General features: G+C 40.1%; 1 protein-coding gene across 1 annotated transcript in view; it reads right to left on the minus strand.

Moving 5' to 3' along the window:
- qsox2 (quiescin Q6 sulfhydryl oxidase 2) overlaps nt 1-14,096 on the minus strand; it is a 105,786-nt gene that overhangs the window by 25,610 nt on the left and 66,080 nt on the right. Inside the window, exons 9-10 of the mRNA XM_039762641.1 lie at nt 6,292-6,414; nt 2,997-3,147 (exon numbers count right to left, since the gene is read on the minus strand). Of these exons, the coding sequence (XP_039618575.1) occupies nt 2,997-3,147; nt 6,292-6,414 (274 nt within the window). The remainder of the gene's footprint in view (nt 1-2,996; nt 3,148-6,291; nt 6,415-14,096) is intronic.

Here is a 14,096-nt window from a genome sequence, read left to right on the forward strand (position 1 = left end):
CCCGACTTCTGCCGATGACTGGAGGGAGGCGGCCCCTTAAATAGGAACCCAGATGGGCTCCAGCTGCTTCCCGGCATTCCTCCGTAGCCACGCTCCTGTGTGGCGGAAGTGCCGGCTGCACATCCGGAAGCTGTCCGGGTGTCCCCTGTCGTCTTTCCCCCAGCACTTCCTGATGTGGTGGAAGTGCTGGGTTCCCGGGATATTCAGGCACTGGGGCGCCGCCTGGCGGTGGCCATGGGTCACTACAGGGCTCGGCCTTTACCCGAGGCCCCCAACATAACCAGGACGGACGCCCCCTCGCGGTCTGGAGGAGGCCCAAGCCACACATTATATATATATATATATATATATATATATATATATATATATATATATATATATATATATATATATATATATATATATATATATATATGTTTGTTTATGTAAGATAACTCCTGTAGCCACGATAAACGCCTTTATTGAATAGACAAACCGGGGTGAACAAGTTCCTTTCTACTGCAGCCACAGCCGCAACATCACATAAAAAACATCAATAATAACTCAAACTTGCAATATTATTTAGAAAATCGCAACATTTTACTCACCAAAAATTTGGATTATTTGTAAAAAAAAAAAATCCATCCTCCTCTCTTTCCTCAAAAACAGTTTAATTACTCTGTCGTACGGATTATCTGTGCACTTCAGTTCCATCAAAACATCCCTTTCTATCGCATTCAAAGCTAATGCTGAAAGGCGAACCCGCCCTATGGCATTTCTGGCATAAGTTTGAATTCGCTTTAGGGTTGAAAATGTCCGCTCGACAGAAGCAGTGTACACGGGAATGCTCACCGCCAAATTTACCAGTGTGAACAGCTGCCTCATGCTCTCATTCAGATTTTTCTGATCAAGGAAGTCAAGGAGACCAGTGGGAGATTTTCCTAAAAAATCATCCAGGGCATACATTACAGTCAGTTCTGTTTTTAGCCAAGACAAATCAAAAAGCGCTCCATGGCTCTTGTGTTAAACTGGAGAAGGCTGCATGTGTGAAATTTTTCTTGTATTCCCCAAACTTCTGGGGCTCGAGGAGCGTGATAAACATCAGTTTTTCGTGGTCTTGAAATCTGGTCTGTGTCTGGAAAATAATATTGTCCAGAATCCTGCCATGGAGTTGGCCGTAGTGCATGCGACGATCTTTCGCTCGGAGCGTTTGCGGTGCGTTCAGTGGCCTCTAGAGTTCCTCATATCGGCTTCTATCCACATGCCTGCTAGAGGGCCCGACTGACACCAACTCAAAATCTGATTGGTTGAACCAACAGGTTAATCGACATTTATTCTGTGTTAGAGTGCCTACACAACGGATTGTGAAAGCTTCTCTGCCTGGCAAAAAATGGCTGAAATGTGATTGGTTAAATGCTTTAATACGAAACTCCGCCTCCCACGGCTATCGAGCTGCAGTTTATTACAGTACAGTATATGGACGAAAATACGTTCCAGTTATGACCATTACGCGAAGAATTTCGAAATGAAACCCAAGTGAATGCCCAACTTTTGTAAGTAAGCTGTAAGGAATGAGCCTACCAAATTTCAGCCTTCTACCTACACCGAAAGTTGGAGAATTAGTGATGAGCGAGTGAGGGCTTTGCCTTTTATTAGTATAGATATATGCAGTAATCCCTCGCTATATCGCGCTTTGACTTTCACGGTTTCGCTCTATCGCGGATTTTATATGAATGCATAACTAAATATATAACGCGGATTTTTCGCTGCTTCGCGGGTTCTGTGGACAATGTGTCTTTTTACTTCCTGTACATGCTTCCTCAGTTGGTTTGCCCAGTTGATTTCATACAAGGGACGCTATTGGCGGATGACTGAGAAGCTAACCAATCAGAGCACGCAGTTAAGTTCCTGCTTGCTGAATGCAGTGTTAACCAGGAAGTCTCGTCTCGCTCATTCAGCATCAACATGTTTCGCTGTGTAAAGAGTTGTGCTCTTTTGTGTTTATCTTTGTGCAAAGTCAAGCCCTTCATTATGGCTCTAAAACGATCTGCTACTGCTTCAGGGGCCGTGCCCAAGTGCAAACGGAAGATGTTAACGATTGCCAAAAAGGTAAGCGTTTTGGATTTGTTGAAGGCTACGATTCTTTTTATTTAAAAAGTAGGAAAGGAATATAAGATCTACGGCCGCAGTGTCCTTTTAACCAGGGTGCAAAACAAGTTGTAAGTGGATGTAATAAGGCAGTAGTCCGGATGGAATCTGCTTTAGGGATTTGGATTGAAGAAGAACAACGGCGGTGCTACACAATGGCCTGAAGTGGCTCCTTTAAGGGCTGTAACGCTCTCCTTTGTTGTGCAGTAAAATAAAACTCATTGTTATCGGACAAGTCATCGTGTCAATGTTGGTGAGTAACCATAATTAATCTTCTACTTACAGTACTTAGTACATGTACGTACGTTTAGTGTCACTGTACACACACATTTACTGTATACTATTTTTGTTGCATTGTACGTATTTATTGCTGGTGGCCTGTCTATCTTAATGGCTGTAACATATATGATATCGGAGACACTCAATATCTTTAAAATAATATTTAGGTTTTACTGTATATAAACAGTGTGTTTATATACATAATTCCAATGAATCTTACCTAATATCTAAGAGAATACAAAGGGATTATGCTGTATAACTCTGCGGGGAATATTTATAAACAGTGTGGGAGAGTTTATAAGGGCTTAAAATATATAAAAATAACTATAGAAACATATGGTTTCTACTTTGCGGATTTTCACCTATCGCGGGATTGGGTTTCTGGAACGCAACCCCCGTGATCGAGGAGGGATTACTGTATATACATACACACATACATACATACATATACTGACAGACAGGTACACAGACATATAGTGAAGGATATAAAGGTAGATAAAGACAGATAAACAGTTCACTAGTACAGGCTTACACACACCAGCATATAAAAGACAAATGATGAACCCATAAAGAAGTGAAAAAAATCCTACCTGTGTTGGCCAAGGCATCTGGTCGTTCAGCTGCCTGTACTGTCAGAGTGTGGAACAGCAGCCAGAGTGAACATGGATAACCTCGAAGTTCTGACTGGCTTCCTTGACAGCCCACCCAATCAATCTTATTTGTCAGAAACATTCCTGAAATCTGAGCATTGAGACAAGCTATAACAGGAGACAGTCAAGCACAACATTCAATTATCACCCCTAAAATATGCTTTAATTTTAACATGGTTGATACTCCTTTATCCATTTTCTACTGCGCTTGTCCTTATGAGGTCATAGTTTCCATTTCCCTTCAATTTCATTTCCACATGGGCAACATCCAGGCTACCCCAAGCCAGCTGTGTGATAGAAGTTCTTCAGCCTCTGCTGAGACAGTGCTGGAAATTCATTCTTGTGCCCCATTCTTGTAACAGGCATGCAAAGGACATGTTCTCCCCCTTGTCCAACTCAGTCTAACTATCCATCCATCCCGCTATTACTGCATCAGCTTAATCCAACTTGGTAATGTGGGGAGTTGGTGCATACCCTAGCAGGATCAGATTCATTGTGAAAAACAATCCAAAAAGGCCTGCCAGTTTTCCAGATCATGTCATAAAACAGAAATTCTGATTATTATGTTGCATATTGGTATAATCTTCTACATATACTTCCCTACGCTGGAATGTTCCCTGTTAGCTCACTGACATTCTTGTCAACACTGCTACTAAAATGGATTCAACTGCAGGTCATGTTGCCAGCAAGCAAATACAAGAAATGAAGGGACTATGTCCTGTCATGTCCTCCGGTTTTCAAATCTCCTGCTTTAAACGCATGTACATCATGAAACCTGCCTAATCCAATGCAGAGTCATGGAGGGCTGGTGCCAGCGTCGAAACACCAATCAGGCTGAACCACTCATGGAAGCATCCTTAAAAGAGCAGGCTCACTTATCACACATGATTCAAACACAAATCCATACACAATGATGACATTACCTTTAAAGGAATACTCCAACCAAAAACAATAAACTTTTTTATATGTTATTTCCCCCCACGTAGTTTGCAGTGATGGCCAAGAAAAGTTTTAAATCTCAAGATTCAAGATTTGGCTGGACAACACTAAATCCTACCAAAAACATCAATGAAAAAAAAATCTCATGTTACTCATAACACAGAATTCACAGATCACATCCAGCTGTAGGCTCACAATGTGCAAAATGCATTCATTTTTTGCTAAAATATTGTTAAATAAAGAACAATAATCCACAAATGCGAAGTAGTGCTGGACGACTCCCAAACAATTTGTTTGAACATCTCTTTTCAATGGCTCATACGGATTCAGTGGAGCTCAACTTGGGCTATGCATGCACTTTAGCACCCATGTGATGTCATCAGCGTCTTTCATTTCTCCGATGCTGGTAGATGTTTAAAGCATATGCGCTGCATCCCTTGGCTACTGTCAGTGTGTTGCCCGGGTTGATGGTGTACACTTGCTCTACTGTTTCATTCACTTTGAATTTTTATATTTATACATTTCTGTAGTTCATTAAGTCTTCATCTTGAATATCACAATGAGCATTAAAAGGAAAAGGTCCACATTACCTCAGATAATGAAAGTTCTACTGTGTGAGAGATCTGTCAAATAATAGAAAGAGTACACAACACATGTTTTGCCCTAATTGGTGCACATCAGGTGTACACATCTTTGGTTCCTCTTGATGGTTCAAACCTCGGATGTTAGCACCTAAGGTGAAGCCTCGGACAAAAGTACAGCTAGTTCACTTACTTCACACAACGTAGATCGGAGTATTATATCCATAGGTCTGAATTGCAATCTGATTATTTGGGTGATCACCTACAAGGTAACGTTTACACCCAATATAACTTTACCTAGATACCACATTCAAATCCTAAAAATTAATCAAAAGAATTAATTAATTAACTTAAACAGGTAGTTCCACAGAATTGATTCAGTAAAGTGAATTGAAACGCTGATCAGTAATACTAAGCCCCTTCACTAGGGATGAGGCACTGTAAAACTGAAGGCCTACCTCTACCCATCAGTCATTGGTCACGAGTCCTGTTTTCAATTCAAAAGCACAATCCTGTGTAAAAGAGCTTCTTGTTTGTGGATTACTTTCACTTTCCAGCGTTATTCATTTTAAAATATTTTAGCACATATTACATCTGTTGTGCATATTATGAGGATATGACTGGACTGCATGACCCGAATAATGTGAGATTTTCTTCATGGATGTTTTGGATAGTGTTTGATGTCGTTCAGCATTGGTCACCCTTGGTTCCTGTTCTATTCAAAACTTTGTTCTTTCTCCACGAAAACACAGGATTAACATTTTTTCTCAGCCATCGCTACAAACTACAATGGGTATAAATAAACAAACAAACAAACTTTTGGGTGGAGTATCCCTTTCAAACACTAATACAGTGACATTAAAACACATTTCCTGTGCACAGACTTTCATGTCAATGACAAGATGTGATTTACATTTAAATGTGTTCAAATGTTTTGCACTAATTTTTTCTGTAGTCCATACCACAATAAAATGTCATTGGGTATACCAGATTGACCAGTTTATCACCCAACCTTAGCTCAGACACACACACACCAGGCAAATTGAAATCACCAATCACCCATGAAAACACATTAAAAAAATTTGGAGATTCCAAAACGATAGGGTCTAGGATATTAACCCAGGACTCTGGAATTGTGAGGCAACAACAGTGCCAACCACTTTGCTATCATAGCATTCCCTAAACTAGCTTAACTCAGTTCAGATAAGCAGTACACAATATTAATATCTGATAACAAATTAAATTAACATTTTCTGGCAAAAAAGGGATATCATTAACAATCTTTGATTTCAAACTCCATTGATTCTTAACAGAATAAATTATTTACAGGGTAGTGATTGAATTTTATCCATCCATTCATTTTCCAAACTCACTTATCTAGACCAGGATCAGAGGGAAGCTGGAGCCTCTCTCAGCAAGCATCAGGTGCAAGGAAGGAACAATCCCTGGGCAGGACGTCATTCCATTGCAGGGTGATGAGAGGGCTTTGCAGGACTGGTGATCTCAGTTGCAATCACAGCCTTTTTTTCCCCCCAATTCTATTGTGGCATGTAAAATTTCACTGCATGAGAATTTAAATTTGCAAACCTTTTTCTATTCTGTTCCATTTTTGTTTTCACAAAGATGTGGGAAACTCCCAAAGACAATTTCTCCTCAGAGAATAACAAAATACTGTATATCAAATAAAAAAAAAAATTAAAAAGAGCCACACTTACCCGCATCTTATTGTTGACAAGATCCAGAATTGCATCATAAGGAATGCGAGCAATGGGCAGGCTGATGAGCCACTCCAGCAGGGTCTCCAATAACTTGACGACGGGCTGCCGTCCAGGAAAAAGCTGAGATAACATTTAGAAGAGAGAAAGATATTAGGAATATGCCACAGAATTTTAAATTTTCAAACACAAGACTTTAGGTATGGTTTGATAAACAGGCATTCAGAAGACTACTCATTAAACACAAAATGTTACATTACTCATCAAGTGAAGTTTTGCATTATGTTACATTGACATAACATTGATCAGGTGGTTTGGAGTATGAACATTCAAAACATTACCCATTTTATAATTAATGAAATGCTTGTAAACACTCAAACACTGAGTGTGGACTGTATAGGTGCTCAGGAGTCAACCATAAAGCTAAAAGGGGTCATATAACATAATGATACATTTCAAAATGGTGCAGAGAACCTTGAAATAACAGTAAATACACAAAAGAAAAATGATCCCCATCTTCTCCCTGGGCCTTTGTAGGATAGACTGGGATTACCCATTTTGCTATGCTTTGGCACAAAAGACTTTGCTAAAAATCAGATGGCTAGACACTCCTAAATTTCAGCAAAAATGTCAGTTTTCTCTCCACAGAGCCACTTTGGCCTGAAGACTCTGAGCAAGTGAGACAATGTCTCCCTGTTATACCAGTTTAAAAAAAAACAGCCATAACTCAATGATTGGCATTCTTGATGGACAAAACTGTGCACCAATAATCAACCAAAGAGAATGGGCTTACAAAGTAAAATCAATGGCAAAATGTCTGCCCTCTTCCTTGAAAAACCTTGGCAAGCACTAGATATACATTCTGTCGTACAGGCTCACTGCTCTCAACCTGGCCGTAACTTCTGCTCTCCATTGGAGAGATGCCTTCGCTTATGGTGCGGCCGCAATAAAGGCAGGATTGATCCCTTTTACTCTGAAGGCCAATCTTGTGCTGTACTGAAATAGTGGAAGACTTGTCTGTATTGGAGTTGGACGAGGTTGCCATTAATCTAAATCTTGTGAAGCAAAAGCAAGACTGTGTCCTACATAAAAGCCATGTGTTCACCTTGGGGGTTGACTGATCACCACATGCCCTGCAAATGTAAAACTTTATTCTAGTCTAAACAGGACACGGTGTGAAAGCCAGTAAGAGAAAAACACAGCACCAGCCACAACCAGAAGATCCAACCAAAGAGAAGAAGGGTGAAAAGCAAGCTGAAGATCATTCTTACTGTATGTGTGCTGTAGAAAATTGACCAAATAAAGAACAAAGCATCAGGTACACCAAACCATCTACTATAATTCCAAAAACTATCATTTGGAGCTCAGTAGTTAGGATAAAGCAAGATAATTTATTACAGTATTGTTGTGCATGTAAATGAAAAAAAAAATCTTTCTGAAGGGTTAATTGTTAGGTGTTAAAAGCTTTTTCTCCCTAAATTTAGTAGGAAGTTCAGAGCAGTATCTTACACACACAAGCTGCATTGGGGGGTTGTAATAACCCAGTGTAGTCTTGATTTGACCAAATGAACTCCAACATAATGTATATGATAGAAGCTTAATAACTAGCTAAAACACACATCCAGCTTGACCACATAAATTGAAAGATCAAAATTCATAAGTTACGGGCCTTTTCTACAGGAGTAAAATAGTTCAAATAAGATATTGTAATATTATGTTTTGTATGGTTTGTAATATTCCTTTGTCTACACATTGTGGAACTGGCCCTGGACACAGACAGACTGACATCGTTCGTTCACCCAACACGCGTTTATTTCCACAAAACTATTTACAATATTTACAGTGTCCAGTGCACAAACCCAGTCCTCAAAGTCCGGGCCTTTCGCATAGTCCCAAGTGCCTTTCTTCTGGCCACCTCCAGTCCTCTCTCCAGCCCCTTTTATAGCACCCCGGATGAGCTCCAGCTGCTTCCCGGCATTCCTCCGTGGACACGGCCGCGTGTGGCGGAAGTGCCGGCTGCAGACCTGGAAGCCCTCCGGGAGTCCCCATTCTTCTTCCTCCAGGGTTCTTCAGGCACGGGGGCGCCACCTGGCGGTGGCCATGGGCCCCTACAGGGTTGGGCTTCCAAGCCTCCAACCCAAGGCCACCAACAAAACCAGGGCGGTCGCCCCTCGTTGTCGGGGGGAGGCACCAGCCCTCCTCCGGTCCCCTCGGGCGTCCCGGCTGGGCTCCACCCTCAGCTACATGCCACAACATACAGATATAGTCATGTGAAAAAGAAAGTACACCAACTTTCAATTCTAAGGTTTTATGTATCAGGACGCAATAAAAAAAAATTCTGATCCTTAGCAGACATTAAAATTAGGTAAATAAATAAATAAATGACACGGTGTAATATGTTAACAAAAACTAAGCCAAAATGCAGAAGCAGTGGGTAAAAAATTTCTGCTTGTGTTATGTGACAGACTTTGGTGACAACATCATCAACTGCAGTCATTTCATCAAAGGAGCTTGTTGTGCTTAAGTGGATGCAGCAATTGCCACAACTGACAGGTGTGTCATGTCAGAGTGTACTACACAATTTGAGAGTTACATTTTCATCAGCCAACCAGTACAAAATCAGCTGACAGTTACAAAAAACACAAACGTGTCCAAACATCTCAGTCAATATGACAGTTGCGAACATAGAAAAATGGAATTCTAAAATGTAACCATCATTGTGCTTCATCAACAGTTAAACAGGCAACACAACAAAATAATGTCCAGATCAAGAAAAGGAAACCAAAGCAGAGAGAGAATATGTAGCATTTTATATGATAATGATTATTTATATTCAAATCACCCTCATGCTCCCATTTTCAAACCTAGGACTAGGCCGAGGACTTTGCCTAACGTTTACCGGTCTCAGATCTATTTTGGGCCCGGCGCGGATACATATAGGTTAATTTAGTTTCCTCGCACTTCTGTAAGACTGCTCGAGTGTCTTGTCACCATATATGTGGAGACAGGATGCGCGATATACCAGTCAAGTACTGAAAAACCCAAATTTAAAAAATTTTACACTGCAGTACCAGCATTTTGAGATTTCCAGTACCAGAAGTAAACAACATCGGCTTTCCTCTCAATCCCAAGCAACCCCACCAAATCCTTCCCTCAACATTTGCTATTGGAGCTGTAGGAAAACATCCAATTTGTAGACTTCACAAAACGAAAGTGCATACTTCAACTTGATCAAAATTTCACAGGGGAAAACCCAATGCAATCAGGGCCTTCATGGGTATCAAGAGGGAAGCGGTGTGTAGCACTGTTTGCAAGAGCGGTGCATCAGGGAGGCAAGCAATTGAGCAGGGCAACAGAGGGGCTGGAGTAAGACAGCAGCTTATCGGCTATTTGCTTTGAAACCATGTTGTTATTGGTACCGAGTCTCAAAAGCTGGTATCGATACCAAAGTCAAAATTTTAGTAGCGATCCAATGCTCAATGCCAAGATAAATATGGTTGGCTAATTGGTGACACTGGTTTGCTTGAGTGTGGATGAGCGAGACCGTCGTCCTTATCCTGGGTTTCTTCCTACTTTGTTCCCGATAATGCCAGGAAAAGCCCAAAGACGCCATGGATACTGAACAAAATTATGTAAATATACTGTAAATGGATGAAACATAAATACATTTTTTTTATAGTGTTCAAAAATATTGCAAATAGTCAAGTGTAAGGTGAAAAACCAACGTATTGTTAGAGTAAATTGTGCCTACTGAAGGTGGAACCAGATATGGTCTCCTCCAAAGAAAAATAAGATTCCAAAAATGCAGACCCTCATACTAGGACACAAACACTTAATAAGATAGACTTTCACAACAATACAAATGAACAAAATAAAAGGAGTTTGTCATGAGCGGTTAATCGCTTACAAGGAAAGCTGACAAGCACAATATTGAACTCTGTTTTGCACCCCCCACTCGCCACGCACACACAATCTTACTTCACTCTTCTTGATAATCCTAGCAGACTTAAAAGTGTCTGGCATTAGAGAAAAAAAATCCCAAAATCTGAGGACAAGAGGCGCTTAATCCCTGTCCTTTACACTAAGGCGCCCTCATTTCACCAGTACCAAAGTAGGCCAAGAACGGAGACCAGGATTCTCTGAGGTAAGCTGTCACCATCCACACAACTGCTTTATCCTTCACATACATACATTTTAAACACTGGAGGAATTACAATTCGGCAAGCACGTAGCATCCTCTAAATGTACTTGTAAATTTCAATTTTATTTAATATAGCAAAAAACAATGTGCTTATTAAATTCATTTTTAAATATATTTGAACTTCTTGCATGAAATGATTTATTACATATGTACATATGTATACTTTTTAATTACAACATGGTCACATTTAAAACACTCTTTGTAAACTACATATTGTTTGATTTATATAGTGTACAGAATTATCCTTTATCAAGTTCAACTTTCTGGTGATGTGTACACTGCATAATAAAGTTCTTACTTACACTTGTCCCAAAGTTAAATTTTTTTACATGCATTTTTATCCAAAGCTATTTACAAAAGAGGTCAACATAATTAAGTAAACATCAAAGCAAGAGTGACAAGACATGGGGACAAAACTGATCACAAAACGAAACAAAAGCGAGTTACAATTCCTAAGTTATGAAACTAATAATAGTCAGACAGAAATTCACCGAACAAGAAAGTCTTCAAACGCTTCTTAAACACATTGATGGACTTAGATATTTGAACGGAGGTGGGCAACTTGTTCCACCAGCGAGGAGCCACACATGAAGAATCTGGACTGAGATTTGATACCACGATGAGGTGGCATCACTAAAAACGTCTTTAAACAGCAGACCTGAGTACTCAAGAAGGATATGAAATATATAATTATATAAACATATAGATATGTGATGCAATCAGAGTGGGACTCCACCCTCTCCACCCGCCAGATTTTATGTAGGCCCTTCTTAAACATAGAGTAAATTTACATGGACACACAAAACTGGCATAAGCTGAGCAACCTGGTTAAGTCAGAAACCTGGCTTCGTGAAAACCTCGGTTTACACACATGAATCATTCATGGAATTCTACTTTGGCAAAACACTCGGATGTCATTAAAACTGTACAAAACAAGTATCCTTGTTTGCTGCTGGGATTCCAAAAACAAGCACAAAGCCTGTGATAATTATCTTATGTTTTATAAATGCATTTAGTCCTTCATGTGTTTTAAAGTACCCCTTTTTTACATCCCTGGCTTGAGCCCTGTAAAAGGTTCGATATATGAACACTAGCTGCTGCGCCACCCAATCATACTATAGCAAAAAGCTGGATTAAAACTAAACTGACACTTCATAAATTTCCGTTACTGAATTGCACGCAGCACACGGTTGTTGACTTGGTTGTGAAACTGAATCCTTGCAAATCAGCAATGTACCGGTACAGATATTTCTCATCTTGCCCTCCTGCAGGACTAACAATAATGCACTGTAGGTGCCATGGAGGAAGAAGGACAGGGATCCTGACTGAGATGGAGGAGGATTTCATGCCCAGCCAGGAGGCCATAAATGGATGGACTGGGTGAACATGCATGTCAGCAGCAGTTCATTCCCCCACACAACAGGTGGCAGTGTTCTTCAGGGCTGAATTCAATCCGGGCACTTGCAGTCTGGCATGTGAATTGGAATCTGGAAATGTAGCCTGGGCAGGGTGTGACGTCACTCCCAGCTCCGACATCCAGCTCCCAAGGTAAATGGAAAGCAGCATTATTCCAACAGCAAGAAGCTACAAATGAATAGCCTGGATTAAAGATTGGATACAATTTAGACGTGGCATCTCCAGACATCATTCATCAGCAGACCTGAACCTTAGTGAGGTGAAGCAATCACCTTAAAAAGATAGTAATACAATAACGACAACAGACAATGAATAAAGAAGCATGTGATAAATACATCATCAGATAGCAGATGTAAAACGTATACGGTCTGTTCTGGTGGTGGTCAGTATGAGTTCCCTTACAACCAAAGGATATAAACTGTCTGTATCTAGTAGCATGAGTGCTACCAGTGGCCCAAAAGGGATTGTGTGGGACGTCTTTAATAATACACTTAGGGTTGTACATACATTCACAAAACCAAATTCCAAAAAAGCTGTGACAGTATGGAAAATGCTAATCAAAAGGGAGTGATTTTTAAATTCTGGTCACCCTGTACACTAGTGAACACACGACAACACCATATTATTTGAGGTTTCACCTTCCGATTTTTTTTTAAATATACACATCAAATCTATCATGTCACTTAATCATTTCTTTTAATAGCACTTAAGTGCTTGGGCACAAAAAAAAAAAAAAGGTTGGTTAAATTAAGCAAGCAGAATTTTCCCCCATTCTTTCATCCATTCTGCAGATCTTTAGCTTCATAACTGTATGAGGCCTTGGTTGTTGTATCTTGTGCTTAATAATATGCCACACAGATCAGGACTGCAGGCAGGCCAATATTGTACCTGCACTGTACTTGCTCAGCCAAGTACTTGTAATAATTACTGTAAATGCAGCGATGCACAAGCGTAGCTCTTGTCAAACCTTCCCAGGTAAAAATATCTTCTGCTCAATGAAAGAAGTCCACAATACGTCCACAGGGTGTTTATTAGAACTTCTGGTTTACTAGTCTGTTGTGTGAATCGCAACCCAACTAACAGGAGAGTAAACCAAAAAAAAAAAAAAAACAAATCTCCTGAATTGGCACAAAGCATAAAAGATGCCAATGTGAAAACTCAAAGTAGATGTGCCTCATCTTGTTTAAATGTTCAGATTCTTAGCCAAGACAGTTACAATTTCAGAAAAGCTTCAAATTTCAGCTGATCTACAAGTGCCTAATCCTTTATATCCTCTTAAACTGTACATAAGACTTCCATCTTTCGTTCTTGGATGTTCAGAATGGTGTAACCATATTGCTGCAAGGGACAAAGAGGAGGGTGCTGGAAATGGGCACATTCATTATTTGGGTTAAGGGCACATAAAAAGTGAATGCCGGTAAACAGCTAATCCTGCTTTAATCACTATGAAAATAAACTACTCCCAATTGTAGGTAGTCAGCCCTTTTCCAGATAATTTAATTGGAAGCAAGCAAGAGTGATGGATATCTGTGTATGTACCTAGTAGTAGTAGTGTGACGTGCCATGTTAGCCATTCATGGATGCAATGAGAAGTGAAGCAAAATGACATCTTTTATTTGCTGAGAAGATTACAGTATTCAAGCTTTTCAAGGCAGCTTAGGCCCTTTCTTCAGGCAAGGTGTAATACAGAAAGAAACTGGAGATACAGTGATCCCTCCTTTATCGCGGGGGTTGCGTTCCAGATCCCCCTGACGAAAGGTGAAAATCCACGAAGTAAAAACCACATGTTTATATGGTTATTTTTATATATTTTAAGCCCTTATAAACTCTCCCACAAAGTTACACAGCATAAACCCTTTGTATTTTCTTAGATATTAGGTAAGAATCGTTGAAATTATGTATGTAAACACCCCGTTTATATACAGTAAAACCTAAAAATTATTTTAAAGATATCAAGTGTCTCTGATATCATACATGTTACAGCCATTATGATAGACAGATCGTTTTGGAGCCATAACGAAGGGCTTGACTACACAGAAAGGAACACAAAAGAGCAAAAAAGTTAAACGCTTTACACAGCGAAACACGTTGATGCTGAATGAGCGAGACGAGACTTCCTGGTTAACGCAGCGCAATCTAATTCGGCGCTCTGTCGCTGAGCCAATCAGCACACAGGAACTTAACTGCT

Source organism: Polypterus senegalus, chromosome 9 (assembly GCF_016835505.1).
Source record: "Polypterus senegalus isolate Bchr_013 chromosome 9, ASM1683550v1, whole genome shotgun sequence".
NCBI classification, from domain to species: domain Eukaryota; kingdom Metazoa; phylum Chordata; class Cladistia; order Polypteriformes; family Polypteridae; genus Polypterus; species Polypterus senegalus.